The sequence below is a fragment of the Tasmannia lanceolata genome, unplaced genomic scaffold (assembly GCF_043159265.1).
Source record: "Tasmannia lanceolata isolate RefF3 unplaced genomic scaffold, GAP_Taslan_0.1 ptg000011l, whole genome shotgun sequence".
NCBI lineage: Eukaryota > Viridiplantae > Streptophyta > Magnoliopsida > Canellales > Winteraceae > Tasmannia > Tasmannia lanceolata.
Genome location: NW_027518688.1, coordinates 16269291 through 16285585, shown reverse-complemented (window position 1 = coordinate 16285585; position 16295 = coordinate 16269291). Strand labels below are relative to the sequence as shown.

At 37.7% G+C, this 16295-nt stretch overlaps 2 protein-coding genes across 5 annotated transcripts in view; both read right to left on the bottom strand.

Moving 5' to 3' along the window:
• The window catches only part of LOC143886487 (alpha-mannosidase-like), a 29243-nt gene extending 21716 nt beyond the window's left edge, over window positions 1–7527 (bottom strand). For all 4 annotated transcript variants that reach the window (XM_077390477.1, XM_077390475.1, XM_077390476.1 and 1 more), the window contains exons 1-8: window positions 6985–7527; window positions 6801–6884; window positions 6353–6441; window positions 6081–6255; window positions 1160–1279; window positions 991–1074; window positions 819–890; window positions 557–670 (exon numbers count right to left, since the gene is read on the bottom strand). In XM_077390477.1, the coding sequence (XP_077246592.1) occupies window positions 557–670; window positions 819–890; window positions 991–1074; window positions 1160–1279; window positions 6081–6255; window positions 6353–6441; window positions 6801–6884; window positions 6985–7206 (960 nt within the window). In that variant the 5' untranslated portion in view covers window positions 7207–7527. The remainder of the gene's footprint in view (window positions 1–556; window positions 671–818; window positions 891–990; window positions 1075–1159; window positions 1280–6080; window positions 6256–6352; window positions 6442–6800; window positions 6885–6984) is intronic.
• A 4800-nt stretch (window positions 7528–12327) lies between these two features.
• LOC143885933 (pentatricopeptide repeat-containing protein At1g11290, chloroplastic-like) lies at window positions 12328–13811 on the bottom strand. The gene is made up of 3 exons (XM_077389964.1): window positions 13220–13811; window positions 12626–13163; window positions 12328–12430 (listed from the first exon to the last, which is right to left on the bottom strand). The coding sequence occupies exons 1-3, from the start codon at window positions 13809–13811 to the stop codon at window positions 12328–12330; spliced, it is 1233 nt and encodes a 410-aa protein (XP_077246079.1).
• Window positions 13812–16295: the final 2484 nt, after the last annotated feature.

The window sequence follows — 16295 nt, the reverse complement described above, 5'->3', positions numbered from 1 at the left end:
CAAGATCATGGAGTCTAAAGAATCTTGCAGGAACTAACTAAATTAGAACATGATGCGAAAAATAGAAACAAACTCTACAAGTGATCAATATTCCCGAAAAAAAATGGACAATAGGCAGCCTACATTGCCTTCTATATAGGGTAGCTCTAAAATTAATATTCCAAAAGAAGACTATTGCCTCCAATGATTACCATAAAGTTCATTAGTTATGCCTCCTAAAATATCCTAATTCAGTCTTCTAGATCCCAAATCACAGATGCTGTCTTAATTTCTAACCAAAGCAAACTGAAGCACTAATCTTTTATATGACTATTAATATCTTCATTTTCTCATAATATATTGATCGTTATGGTGATTAACTTAAACAGTAACATCAGGTTTCAGCTGTAAGAATACATTTTAAGTTTTATAAATAATTAATTAGTAAGAAAAAAAACTTAACAGTAACAAGATTCAAATGCAGAATATAACAACGAACACATTGTAACTTTAACGAAAAATTAATTAGTAAGAAAGAAAACTTTGTTTTGATGATTAGTTTATCCGATGGAAGTACCCTGTTAACATAATGGATAAATTTATCCATTTGTTTGAACCAAGATTCAGCATACTGATATTGGAAATCATCACCCATCGTCCACATGATGTGATTTGTGCGTGTGACATTTGCCTGTTAAACAAGAGCAAAACCAAATTATAAGAACAATGAGCATAAAATTTACATTCAGCTAAATAATGTAGGAACTACACTGTTCTCTTATCGAAGCCAATATAGGACTTGAATCTCCTGTATGGAAAATTAAGAAATTCAGGCTTACTTGATTCCTAGCAGCATCAATGAAATCATTAACACGTTGCTCAACATTGTAGTCATACAGAAGAGTGTCATCCTGCAATTGGTCGATTATAAGTATGAGGAATACAAATTATACAATTGACCATTAAACAGGACAAAGTACGCACGAACACTCTGTAATCCTAATTACATACTTGAACAGGTGCAGAGCCATCATTGAGTTCAAAACTGAAACCAGTGGGAGGATTATAATGAACGGGAAAGGCACCTGTAAAGATCTGTTGGAAGCCCACTATGATATGTCAGAAAACTAAAACATGTTAAAAGAAAGAATTCAAATGGAAACAAATGGAAGATCAAAACCTGAGATGAGGAACCAAAAGTCTTTGACCCACGCCATATGACTTCAAGAGATTTGTCGACCTTACGTTTTGCCCTGTCCTGGTAATCAATCCTTGCAAAGTAAAGCGCGTCGAAACCAAGCTACAGGACAATATAACCGATCAAACCATTAGAGATTTGATCAGTGGATAACTGATGCCACAAAAAAAAGAGCTTCAAGAAAGTTGAAACTTAGTATTTATTGAATAACATGTAAGGATAGTTTAGGTATTACTTGTAGTCTTAGGGGTATAGTAGTCATTGTACATTGGATGCCCTAATTGGGGTCCATATATACATTGAAAACATGAGGAGCTCCCTTAGTGGAGGCTCTCCATTTCTCCACTCCTCTTCTTCTTCCTCTCTTCTAACCCTAACTCCATTCGTAACATGATATCAGAGCAAATGCCTGGGTTCAAACCTCCTTCGTAGCAAAATCCACATGCAATGGCCAAACTCAAAAGTGGGGCCACATGTGCCACGTGTAAGCCAACCCAAAGAAAGAAGGGCCACATGTGACAGGGAGTGTTACGGTATAAAAGATTAAATAACACCTTCTCCAACTGCTTAAGCTTTTGGAGTAGCTTATAGTTTCACATGGTATCAGAGCTGGAGTTCCATAGTATATACACTCCAGCTTGAGGGGGAGTGTTGAATAAGATGCAAGAGTAGTTTAGGTATTACTTGTAGTCTTAGGGGTATAGTAGTCATTGTACATTGGATGCCCTATCTGGGGCTTATATATACATCGTATACATGAGGAGCTCCCTTAGTGGAGACTCTCCATTTGTCTACTCTTCTTCTTCCTCTCTTCTAATCCTAACTCCATTCCTAATAGTATTATTTAGTTCATAGACAATGTCAGCAGTATCTTTAGCTAGAAACTGAGACAACTATTCCAACCATGGTTTTAAATTTTGTCCAAAATTTCGGTCAAGACCGAAACCGAAATTGGCGAAATGGAAATTTTGACCGAAATTTTGGAAATTTCGTCTATTTCGGCGAAAATTGGAAAAAAAAATATTAATATTTTATTCCTTTCCTAAATTTCAGCCGAAATTACCGAAATTTCGGCCCAAAAAATCGACATTTCGACTGTCTTTACCGAATTTCGGCCGAAATTTCGGGATTTCAGCTAGGTCTGAAATTTATGCCGAAACCGAAATTTCAAACCATGATTCCAACACATAATCGTAACTTCAATGCATTCACAGGAAGAATCAGGTGAAGTCATGATTAGCTTTCCATCATTTAGGGTCCTTCATGGAAGCATGTTTACATTTCAAATATATGAATTTTACCACAAAAAATTGCATACCATATAAGTGAAAAAAAGGGAATGCATCGGTTGACCACTCTATCTCTCCCTTATATATTATATATAAGGTATTTACAAGTATGCCACTACTAAGTGAGAAAAAAAGAAGAAGAGAAAGTACAGTTATACCTCTATAAAAATAAAGTAACCCCGGTAAGCCTCTATATCTCAACAAGTTGGTGCAAAGTTATCACTCATGCCCTATTTTGGCAACTATAAGAGACAATCTATCTGAAGCAGTAGTTTTCGTAAGTATGACAGCAAGATGTGCTTGGGTAGGAATGTAAGGGGTACAAATGAGTCATTGCTTGAGCTTCTCTTGTACAAAGTTATGATCAACGTCAGTATGTTTTGTTCGATCACGCTGAGCGGGATTATGTGCAATACTGATGGTAACCTTGTTATCATAATACAAGCTCATAGGACTAGATGTAGAAAGTCCCAACTTAGATAGCAGTCTCTGAAGCAACATTAGCTCACACACTCCATGAGCCACAGATCTGTATTCTACTTCTGCATTAGATCCGACAATAACTAACTGTTTCCTACACCGACAAATAACAAGATTGCCACCCACAAATGAACAGTAACCTGATGGCGACTGCCTGACTATTACGGATCCAGCCCAGTCGGCATCTGTGCATGCCTCAACTTTCAAATGGCCAAACTTTTTTAACAGGATTCCCTTACTAGTGAAGAGTCGCTACTGGCTTTGCCTCAAGATGGCATGTTTCCTTCAAAAGATTTAGAATGTATTTTATTTGGGCAATGAAGATTACCTTTTTTGAAGGCCCACTTAAAACCAACAAAGTACTACAATTTGTCTAGATCTTTAATCTCAAATTCAGACTTTATAGGTCCTTCCAACTTGTGAATTTCCTCACAGTCATCACCAATTACGACAATATCAACAACATAGACGATTAGAGCAATTGTGCCTTGAGTTGTTCATTTCTCGAGTAGAATTTGTTAGTTTGATGAATAAGAGGAAGACGATAAAATAAGTGGAGGAATAAAGAGGAGAGATTGGAGAAAACATGAAAAGAGAGTTAGAGTGTGTTGCCCGACCACTCTATTTCCCCCTTATATATTTTAGATATAAGGCATTAACAAGTATGCCATTAGTAAGTGAAAAACAAAAAAAATACAATTCTACCAATATAACATAAAGTAACCCCAATAAACCTCTATATTTCAACAATATATGAGTTAACTTTGGATCCCAAGAATGGTTAGTGTGTTCAAAATGACCAAAATGGATTTTTAAAATTGAGTTTTCAATAGGCTTCCAAAAGGTTATTTTAGTAATTTCTCCATCCACACTTTTAAAATGTTGAGTTTGGCTTTTTATTCTGTTCACATTCCATGGCACAGAGTGGAAAGGTTCTTACAAGCATTCTCCTGTCTCTCTATCTTGCCTGTCACTTTACATGTGACTAAGCGTCGAGCGAGGTGGTTCACACCAAGCTGCACATGTGAGCCTGCTTATGCATATGTGAGGGGTGTGAGTGCAAGGTCACTTGAGATGCATGTTGCATTTCACAAGTTTCTGCCATTGTTAGCTGAATTTGAGCTGCCAAGCTTCTCTTTTTGTTCATAAGCCAACAGTTTTATGTTTGAGGAGTCATCAGCCCAGCATTGTGTCCAAGGTTGAATGAACCTAAATGCGGATGAATCCAAGCCAACCTTATCCATGAGTATAGTTATGCAACTATACTATGGAAGATAGGGCGATACAACGTTACATAGTATATAAGTCGCATGGAAGGCTATTTGTACTTTTAAACACATATACCACAACTCATGTTAGAATGTAAGTGAATGTACTTTTCTATCGTTTCTATTATGTACAATTCATTATGGGTATACTTGTAATTTGGAGGATGAAATATTATACATAATGAATGATGGGATAAGTCATGACTTGATTCTCCCATTTTCTCGTTTTCCTGTGCAAGCCCTAGCACTCTTCTTCTTCGTCTTCAAGAAAAGGTTGATTGCGCGCAGTTTGTCATGGTATCAAAGCACAGGAGATCATGTTCATAGAAGACTTCAAGGACTCGAGAAAGAATCTGTCTTTTCCTCCCTTCTCATATCTTTCTCTTTTTTACTTGCCTCCAACCACTCCTTGGTGGATTGCATGCTTTCAGCCACTCTTGTAATTCTCTGCGTCATTTGTGTTTTCATCCATTAGTATGGGTGGCTGCCCCTATTATGCCTTCCACAAAGATTCAGGCAAGATTCGCGACCCCAACCTCTGTCGAAGATCTACAACTCCAAACTTCAGATCAGCTCATTACAACCTAGATCAAGAGCTCAATCCTCTAGATCTACATTCAAAACCCTTAGATCTACACCCCCAACCTCTCGGTCTACCCTCATACTATCTAAACCTAGATCCCAATTCTCTAGAGCTACATCGTAAACTCCTCAATCTACATTTCTAACTATTTAATTCACAGCCAAACCCATCGAACTACATTTCTAGCTTCTAGATTTGTCCCTACACCCCCTAGATCTGCATCCACGCATGTTATATCTACACCCCAACCTCTTGATTTACACCTCTTGCTACTAGATCCATATCCCACACCTTTAGATCTACCTACATACAAGGTAGATCTAGATCCCAATCTTCTAGATGTACATCCTAAAAACTCTGATCTACTTCTCTAACTATTAGATTCAACCCCAAACCCATCAATCTACATTTCTAGCTTCTAGTACATACACCTTCACACCACAGATCTGTACCCTCCTTCCACAGATCTACATCCTAGCTTACTAGATACATCATTCAAAACATTAGATATAGTCCTTTTTTTGAATGGCAGCAATTTCATTAGAAAAGAGGAAGACCGAGGTGGTCCACCAAAGATTACAAACAATAAGGAAAGAGAACAAGGAAAGGAAAATAAGAAACAAAATATGGTCAAGGGGGGAAGGAAATCAAACACTTCCAAATCCAACTTCCCCAAACCATCTTTGGCAAGCCTATCCGCCACCCTTTTTTCTCCAATTTGCCTCACATTTTGTTCACCACCATTATTTCTCATGTACATCTCTCCCTTCTCTTTCTCCATCCATTGACATTCACATCTCAATTTTCCTTGTTTTATGTCTCCTTCGTAATTCTTGCTCCGTCCAACAGGTACCCACTTGTGCATCTATAATCTCATACTGAAAGAAATTTTCTCACTTCCTAAATGGCCAATTACAAAAAAATTACATTTTCATTATGTAATGTTCTCTTGGTGGTAAGAAGAAATTATTTACGATGGTTAGTTGTCACTAAGTTAATATTAGCACAACCATCGATGAAGGATTAATAAAAAAAAGTCAAGGATTAGTAATCCTTATTAGAAATCAAATAGATTTGTCACAAATGACTGAAATTTAATTCTTGATCTGTACCTTCAACTTTTGGAAACTTACAAAGTTCTTCCGTTTAGCACTTATTTGATTGGTTCCATTGTTCCAAAAAAAAAAAATGATTGATAGATGAGACGGATTTCTACCCATTTGTTAGTATAATCGGAAGAATATGATTCGCTAAAATGATAAACATGAAATAAAATATGTTACCTCAGCCCCAAACAAGTAAGATTGTACAGCAGAATGTCCAAAAGCATCGATCTGCCATCCAACACGAGGAGCCTTGTTGAATTGCTTCTTTATTAGGTAGTGACCAAGAGTTGTTTGATCAATCATGTCTATGTAATGGCAGGTTGCTTCATCATGCATACACCAGCCCCCATTTCTGAGCCAAAATATGCAAATAATTATTACTCCATAAAAATAGAAAAACAAATCTACTTGACATTGAAATACAGTAAAAGAGCTTAAAATTCACATACATGAACTCCAATTGGCCAGAGTCTACCAATTTTCTCACTTCTTCTTGTGTTTTCACATTTTGTTCCCGCCACCATCGTTGGAAAAAAGCCTATTAGCACATGAAATTTTTTCAGTCAGGGTTATCAATCTTTGCCCTCAAAAACGTAAAAGCACAGGGTATAAACTATAAACTAATGTTCTGTTTTCATGTCAGAAAGAACAATCAACAGAATTCAACTGGGAATGAATAAAAAATTAAGAACCCAACATTGGTTTATTTGGTAGAAATGTTATTGTTTAACCAAATGGTCTAAGAATCAAACCTTGGGTGGTGCACACAAGATCAAAAAATAAATAAATAATTAAGAATTGGAACCTATCTTCTAATCACAATACAAATCTACTGTTGAAAAAAAAAAAAAAAAACACAATCAAAGGAAGAACATCAAACTTTTTAATGCATTTCACCTGTTCGACGAAAACAAACTTCCGATTAGGATCTCGCATCAACGCAACCACAACTGAATCCAGCACATTTCTAACCGACGTACCCTAAAAGCAAAAATGAAAGACTCTTCAATCAACAATATCACCAAAACAACTCAAAATCCATCAAATCAAAAAAAATGAAAACCCAAATCGTAATTCTAACCTGGATACTGTTATTCAATCCAACATAGTACTGATCAACAGTTTTCAACCAGCCTACATCATCGTGCGAATGTGGAACCAAATGAACATTCAATTTCCCTTCAACTGGTCCAGAACTTGTGTTATAATTTATATAACCTCCATTAATGCCACAAAGAGTGGCCAAAATGGAGAGAAAAAACGCGAAAAAGGTAGATTTTTTCATTCTCGTTATAGAATTCATCTACTTAGAAGGTGGGGGTTTTGATTGGATTATCAATTTATAGCTCGAATGATTGTATTTGGGAGCTCTAAAACAGTCTAGAGTGAGTGTGAGAGAGAAGACAAGGGAGAGTAGTCCGAATGCCGAAGAAGATGTGGAATGAAGACAAAGATAGAGTCGGTATCTGCTTTTTCTGGATTTTATTAGCCGGCCTAGGGTTAGGGTTAGGGTTAGGGTTAGGGTTCGGGTTAGGGTTTTTACTGGGGTGGAAGGGATTTTTTCACTGATTTGGTTGGAATTCGCCATGGAGGTTTTCTGTGTGGAAATGAAGTGAAGTTTTGCCTCTGGTGAGGAATGTATACATGCACAGCTGAAAAGTCATTTAAATGGATTCAAATTACAAAAGTAACCTTGTGTTGTGGCAATGTCAGAGCTGTTTTTATCTTTGAGGGTCAATTCGCGGACCCATTACATTACTGGGGATATACGATTCTTAGGAGAGTAACAAGTGCATGACTTAGCCGTTCTTCTTTCCTCTTGAACATTTAGATTTTGGAAAGGGTTTTATCTTCAGATCGATAAGTGCAATCTGCCTTCTTCAATTTTATTCTTATTATGATTTTACATCAATATAAAAATTTGGGTTCGGATTAGCACCAAAGTTTGATTCAAGTTAACCAAAGATCGTTCATTCATCTCTACATTATTTATTTCCTACACTTCCAATCACATTGCTGCACCAAATGGGTGGATAGATTTTTACCTGGAGCTCAATGTTTTATGTTTTTCTTTCTTTGTCATCTTATTATTATGAAGGAGATTTTTACCCTGGAGCTCAATGTTTTATGTTTTTCTTTCTTGGTCATCTTATTATTATGAAGGAGATTTTTACCCTGGAGCTCAATGTTTTGTGTTTTTCTTTCTATGTCATCTTATTATTATGAAAGGAGATTTTTATGTTATTGTATACATTTGTTCTCTTTGAGCTGATTTGGTGCCAAATTCCCACCTCCAGGTGCAACAGTAGGTTGCGCAAGTTTTACCAATAAACTAGCAACGTACATCTAGGCCCTGTTTGTTTTGAATTTTGAGAACAGAACGGATTGTGAGTCCAAAAGTTATTGTTGCATGGGAGTATGAAGGGTGACAAAAACATAGCCCATCTATGTGTAGACACCCATTCGCGTGGGTACGAGAGATCAAGAGAGAGGAAGGCGGCTCGCGAGCCATTCCCCTCTCGCGGGATCGGGTCCCACACTATATTTTTTCTTTCTTTTTGCAACAAGAAGAGAGATGTGGATGCTTTTTAATGAATTGAGAATTGTAAACTTACTCTTAAAAATTACCTAAGCTGTATTAATGAGTTTCCTAGTTGCCCTGAGTGTTGATTAATTAGGATTATGTCCTTACCTCTTTTGGGACTGGCAATTTGAAGCTTAGGACTTGGCATGATTTCTTCCATGCACGGTGGATGATGTTTGAGTAAGGGTGTCAATTTTGGCTCGGGCTCGGAAGCTCGCTTGAGCTCGGCTCGGAAAAAGCTCGGCTCGAATCCTTAACGAGCCGAGCCGAGCCCGAGTTAGGCCAAGCTCGGCTCGGCTCGTTAAGGCTCGTTAAGAATTTAATATATTTAAATATATATATTATATATTAATATATACACTAAAAGGGTTGTCCAAGGAGTGAAAGGGGGAGGCAAAATATGTCACTGCTTTTTTGGAACCCCATTTGTTGCTTGGACCACCCTCCGTAGTGTAAAAAGAGTAGTCAAATTACACTAGATAGGGCTGTCCAGGGAAGATGAGGGGTGTGAATTATAACCCGAGCTCGATAAGGCTCGCGAGTCTGACCGAGCCGAGCTTTTGAGCTTAAAGAGCCAAGCCGAGCCGAGCCCGAGCTGAGCTTTTGAGCTTAAAGAGCCAAGCCGAGCCTGGCCAAGCTCGGCTCGTTTACACCCCTATGTTTGAGAACTATCACGAGTCATGATCCATAAAACAAGAATACAGCATCAAGCCTGCTATTGTCCATCATTAGCCACCGATGCTTTCCATTTTTAATCAGGACATGCAACCGATGCTTTCCATTTTTAATCAGGACATGCAATTCTGTTCTTTAGACAACATTAATTTTCTTTCAATTTCGTTGAAATCTAAAATTAATCTCACCCCTTGCATCGCACGGGTTGTCCCACTAGTTTCACTGAAATTTCCTAAGACAACTAGGTTTCCTAGTTGTGTGATTTTGGTGGGAAACAAAATAGAAAAGCTGGCTCTTAGATGGCTTTTTTGTATAGCGTCAAGAGTAAAGATAAAAACTAGCACGAGTTTTCTCTTGGGTGAGATGAGAGAAAGGGATAAAGAGCGACAAAGAGAGGGTGCTTCTTTTTGGTTGCTTTGTATACAGTCGTGGTCGAGAGGACAAGGAAAAGTGTTGCGGCCTATGGGTTTGCGGGTCAATCCCATTGTAATCCTTGCAATTTTGCTTTCTCATAGTGGAAGATGGCATTCTCGCCCATGGACGTATGCATGTTGGTGAACCACATAAAATCTCGATGTGTGTATCCTGTGGCTTGCTTTTATTTTTACCATTCCATTTCTTTTAGGTTTCTCATAGTGGAAGATGGCATTCTCCCCCATGGACGAATGCATCTTAGCGAACGACATGAATTTTCGATGTGTGTATCTTGTAGTTTGCTTTTATTTTTACCATTCCGTTTCTTTTACGCACGATCGGATCGGAATTGCATTTCTCAACAACATGCAAGAGCACGTGCATTAATGGAATGAATGGTGTTGACATTCCACCGTGTTAATTAGTGACTGGGAGTAAGGACATCGTTAGACAGATTACTTGAGATGAGCTCATATGATAGTGATAGGGTGAGAGATGCAACTATAAAAGGGATTTGCTAGGATCCATGCATTTCGCGGTGAGAGCAGCCACTTTTCAGCAGATTCTGTCTTCATTCATCATGTGGCTTCTCTCACATGCAACAGCCCATCCACGAAATGCCTTCTTCCATGGACGCTAGCAAATATTGTTTTTTTTTTTCCTTGTGTTGAAACGGTCATGTTGAATGGCTGCATCGTTCAAACTGTGCAAGAGCTATTTGATAAGGACAACCCTTCCCTCTCTCGATGAGAAAGAAAAAAATAAGAAGCAAAGAACTAGAAAAATAATTATCTCTATCTAGAGAGTTGAGTTGTAGTCTTAGTTGGTCCTAGTTTTCAAGAGTGATAGGTTTGGCTGTTTGACTACTAGAAGGCTTATTAATTGTAATGTTTCTATTGTCACCTGTAGTGAAGAATTTTACAATTGTAATGTTTCTATTGTCACCTGTAGTGAAGAATTTTACACCCTAAACAGTATCTCTGCACACAAAGGAGGACCAGCACTTTCCTCAAAGTGGGTCGAGAGGCTGATCTTCTCTCTAAGTAGATTAATCATGCCACAAACTGATTCGTGTTCGTAATATATTGATACTTGAGCCAGGTTTCGATCATGGGACCTGTGGGTTATGGATCCACCTTCTCGCAATGGTGCTCCCACTAAACTCATCACTTAACTTCTTTAAACATGGAGGTTCCTCTAGCTTCACTTCAGACTTTTGAAATGTCATTATGCTCTTCTCATAAAAGATTAGATTTTTTAAGCAGACCACTTAAAAAATGAATTCTTGTTAGAGGTCTCATGTCTGATTCAGACAAGAGGTATGGCAACGGCTGACCTAAGTCTGATTGTTGAAATATTTGTCATTGGTGATTCAAAGATGGTGACTGATTACCCTGAAGTAATCTCTAATTTAAATAAAATAATTGATGGGACTTCATCATGGACGATGAAATGAAATTCTTTGTCATGGAACTATAAATAGTTCTGACCTTCTTCATCATGGAAGATGAAATGAAACAATTGATGGTGACTGTTTTCTATGCTAATATCTAGGGGTGGACATGGTTCAGTTCGGTTTTGGGCTAAACCCAGAACCGAACCATATATGTGTGGAACCGAACCGAACCAGAACCATATATAATCGGTTCAGTTCGGTTCTGGGTTTACCCAACCTTCACCAAATGTAGATATTTTTCCTAATCGTATTTATAATCGGTTCGGTCCTGTTTATATATGAACTACAAAGACTAACATGCACGAATTTGGAATAATCAGGCACAAATTTGCACAAATTTCGGCAATGCAAAAATTATATATGACCTACAAACATGCACAAATTGGAATAATCAAGCACAAATTTGGGGGGTGAATTAAAATTTTAAAGGCAAAGCAACACGTTAAAGAGGGGTGAATTAAAATGGGGTGGGGTGATTTTATCAAGCGATGAGGCATTGGGTTTTAAGGTGAGGGTCGGTTCTCGGTTCGGTTTTCGGTTCCGGAATCCCAAACCCAGAACCGAACCGAATTTCCATCGGTTCCAGGTTATCAGAACCGGAACCGAACCATATAAATATGGAACCGAACCGAACCATATGTGCCAGTTCGGTTCGGTTCCTCGGTTCGAACCGGAACCATGTCCACCCCTAGTGGATCTGATCCATCATGGAAGATCTTTCTACCAGGAATTCTTTGTCATTGAACTGTAAAGAGTTGTTAACTTCTTACCCCTCATGGATTGATAGTGTTTCCTTTCTTGTGGTTCATCTAATTACCCAGAAGTGTCAAATCCCAATTATTTTTTTACTCGGTATTAAAAGATTTATGGCTCTATTGGCTGTGGTCCATTGGAAAATTACCCAAATCTCATGGGAAGGGAATAGGGCAGCTGACTGGTTTGCAAACAAAGGCATCTCTTTGCAGTGATCTTTTCCGGGTCCCCCCCTGCAGCCATTGGACCTATATTCTGGATGAGGATGCATAGGCGTCCCAAAAAATAGATTCCATTAGTCCCATCTCTTCTACTTTTTTTGCCTTTTGGTTCAGTTGTATGGGTATGTGGCTTAGGTTGGGCTCAGTTGTGCTATTTCCGTCATACCATTTCTTTTCTCTTTCAGGATAATGCCCTGTTCTTGTATCATATGTTCTCTATTTTTGTGCCTGGGTTTTTTTGGTTCATGTCATTCTCTCTTCCTTGCTCTTTCAATAAAACTTTACTTTTAAACGGCCAAAACAAGATATTCTCAGCATTCTTTAGCCAAAATTGCATGACGTCACATCAAGCAAGCTCACTCCCTGGTTCTTCACCAATCCCTTCAATCTCATATTTGATCTCAAACTCTCAGCCTCTTCAAACCTTACAACAGATGCATACAAATTTGAAAGGAGCACAAGATGGCTTGGATCTAACACAAACAATCTATCAGCTGCAAGTTCTGCTAGCTTTATGTTATTATGGATCCAACACCCTCCTAGCAAAGCCCTCCAAACATTTAAACCTACCTCTTCTGACATTTTTTCCACAAATTCGTTTGCCTACGTAGGCAAACACCCTGCACGGGAAAGCATGTCTACAATGCACCCACAATGTTCTCCTCTTAGTCTAACCTTTTTTTTTCTTTCATCATTTTGATTGAAAATCATCAACCCATTGTCCACCAAGCCCGAATGACTGTGCGCATTTAACACGTTCAGATACGTAACATTGTCTGGCTCTTTGCCACTCTTCTCCATGTCACGAAAGAGAGCGACAGCAGCTTCTCCTTTGCCATTAATTCCATATCCAGATATAATTGCATTCCATAAGACTATAGTTTTACAACTTATCTCATTAAATACCTTGTGAGCAAGCTCTACATCTCCACATTTCAAGTACGCCCCTACCAGACTATTCTGAACTGAGTTGTGTGACACAAAGCTAGCTCCAAAAATATACGCATGGAATTGCTTGCAAAGCTCCAAGGCAGCAAGTTGTCCACAGACTGTTACCGAACTGATCAACAATATCGGATCTGGACTGAAATTTTCTTCAATTCTCATTCTAATCAGCAATCTCAACGCTTCTCTAGGGTCCCCATTCTGTTCATACCCTGAAATCATCACAGTCCATGACACCAAACTCTTCTGACCACATGGTCAAATGTACTTCTCGCAAAGTATAAATCCCCGCACTTAGAATACATTGTAATTAGAGAATTTACAACAGTAATCTCTGACCCAAATCCCGCAACAACAATCTGATTATGGACTAATCTCCCTCTCATCAAATCTCCTAAAAGTGAACAAGCTGTTAGTAGATTAACCAATGCTACCATGTCTGGATCAATGCCATTCTCTCTCATTCGATGAAACACTTTCACAGCATTAGAAGCTTGTTCAATCCGCACTAAAAAGCCGATCATTGTCGTCCAACTAATAACATCCCTAGAAGCCATCTTGTCAAAAACATCAGTAGCAATATCTAAATTTCCCAAACTCAAATACATATAAAGAACTGAATTAACCACAGAGATATTCAAATCAAGCCCGATTTTAACAACGTACCCATGAATGCAACCACACATTCCAACTGATTCCAAACCAACACAACCCTGAATAACACTCAACATAGTTACTGAAGTGGGTTTCAGACCAAATAGCCGTAATTCGCTAAACAGTAACACAGCTTCTTCAAACAGTCCATTATGGATAAATCCAGCAATAATCGCATTACATGAAATTAAACTTGGGTTGTTCATTTTCTTAAATAATTTATACGAATCGGCAATATTTCCGCATTTCGCATGTGTCCAACATAGCAGTCCCTACAAACAAATCCGAATCCAAACCTGATTTCAGAATTCGTCCGTGGACAGATTCTCCAAGTTTCAAATTCTGCAGGCCTGCCAAGCTAACTAGGATGCTCACAATGGTGAAAGAATTAGGATGCAAAACCGAAATCTGCATATGAGAGAGGAGTTTTAGAGAGTCTGTATAAAACCCATTTGTGGCATAGCCATATATCATTGTTGTCCAAGAAACAACATTCTTTTGGGGCATTTCGTCAAACAGTTTCTTTGCATCAGAAAATTAATTCAGAAAATAAGAACAGGCACAACATATGTTAGGATAAATTATGCAGAAAAACCAAATAAAGGAGAGGAACCTGATACAAAAATCATGGGAAAATACAATGAAGCACATGCTATTCCATATAAGATCATGTAATTCCTAGTAAGAAGGTATTCTAGGACATTTGTTGGCGTTAGTGAAGTCTTGAGTGACAAAATAAAGGCACATTTTAGAGAAATTAATATGATAAGGTTCAAAATGTTCTGAAACTAAAGAAAGAGTACAATTTCTAATCAAAAGGAAAATGATCAAGTGTTGCAAACCAATCCTAAATGTTTTTTTGACTGGTATCAGTCTTAAAATCTTATAAAAGTACATTCTTGGTGGAATGCTGCATTTCCACATCTCAAAGAGGAAAGCAATCTTGAAGGGCAATAGGACTGTGAAAGAAGGGCATAAGTATCCTCAGTAGGAGCACATTGGGCTAATAAAAGTTTGAAGTATATTGATTATGTCTTGTTATGCTAAGACCTCTGGCCATAGCAAACAATTAGAAAAAAGCTCGGGAAGCTCCTGCTTGTAAGGGAATTTAAAAACATCCACCATAGCAAAAACAATTAGAAAAATATAGGTAAAAAAAGAGGGAAGAGAATACATGATGAGCAGAAGCATATACACCCAATATGTGTATTATAACCATCTCAATTCAACCCTTCAAATGATGGAAAGCTCATGCTTTTAGTTGAAGAATCAGCAAAACATCATGAAAAACAAATTAGGGTTTACTGGTTGCGTTATGTTGTATTCCTTGTGTGGGAACAAAAAATTTAAAATAGGGCTTACCGGCTGCGTTCCAACAGCGATGGCTCTGCAGAGAGAGAGAGAGAGAGAGAGAGAGAGAGAGAGAGAGGTGCTTGACGGTGGGATAAGGGCAGAGATGTCGAAGACGCGTGGGAAATCGGGGGCACGGCTGTAATATTTGTATTTTTGGATGGGTAAAAAATAATGTAAACCAAAAAACCTTGACGTGTTAAACTCACAGAGTTTAGAAATAAATGAAGAAATTCTACTCTTTTCTCTTCTGCCATATATATATAATATACTAGTAAAAAAAACCCGTGCAATGCACGGGGCAACAAAAAACAATTAATGGGTAATTAAAAGAACATTAAAACTATTAAAAGTAGAGAAATTAAATATTTGATTACATTGCATATACATATTGATTAAAACATTAAAAATAGAAACATAAAGCAATATTTGACATTATTGGTTATAATCTTTGTCATTGGTTGGTTCTTACATAATTGAAGAACGCCCAATTTAGACTTAAAACATCTATTTAAACATGCATCTAAAGAGGTTCTAATCAAGTTAGAGCCTGTTCTAATCAAGTTAAAGAACAAATATCTATGGGAAAGACTCAGCTCATGTCGGTGTTGGTCATTGTTTATATCCATTTGTTTCATATCAATAGCTCAAAGTTCAATGACAAAATCAATTCGGAAGCAGCAACTTAATCGATACTCTCACATGGACTTTTACCACAATCATGGCGATTTTTCAACTTATAAAGATCTAAAAGCATTTTCTTCTAAAATGTAATCGTATACCATGGTGTAAGTCTCCTTGCATCGATGATCCAAACAGTGCCCAGTGTACTTTCATGTCAAGCAAAAGTTTAACATGCCATCTTTATATGCCATTCAAATCAAGATTATTGCTTAGGAGATCTTTTGAAATACTTGTGCATGGACATGATAATAAGGACAGCCTAGGGAAATAATATCCACACTCCCTTGTTTCAGTAATGGGACTCCTCTCTTTATGTACACTTTTCTAAGCAGATGTTGAAGGCATTTGTAATTCCCAAGAGTTATCAACGGCAAATCAAAAGAGGGTTTGATAAACTGAAGTTCCAATATGAAATCAAGAGATTGCAGGTAGGAGGCATATATATGTATAAGTCATTTAATGTATACTAAGAAGAAAATGAGAAGAAAAATAGGTACTCTCTCCAAAGGTTGAAGTTAGCCAGCTTTGTAGCTGAACAAAAGTATTGCTGGGCAACAAACATGATAACAGTTGTTTGATATCAACGGCCAATGGATATATCAGCTAACACCTCAAAATAAAGAGAGGACTGTTCATATCAGATAAAGGGAGTAGTG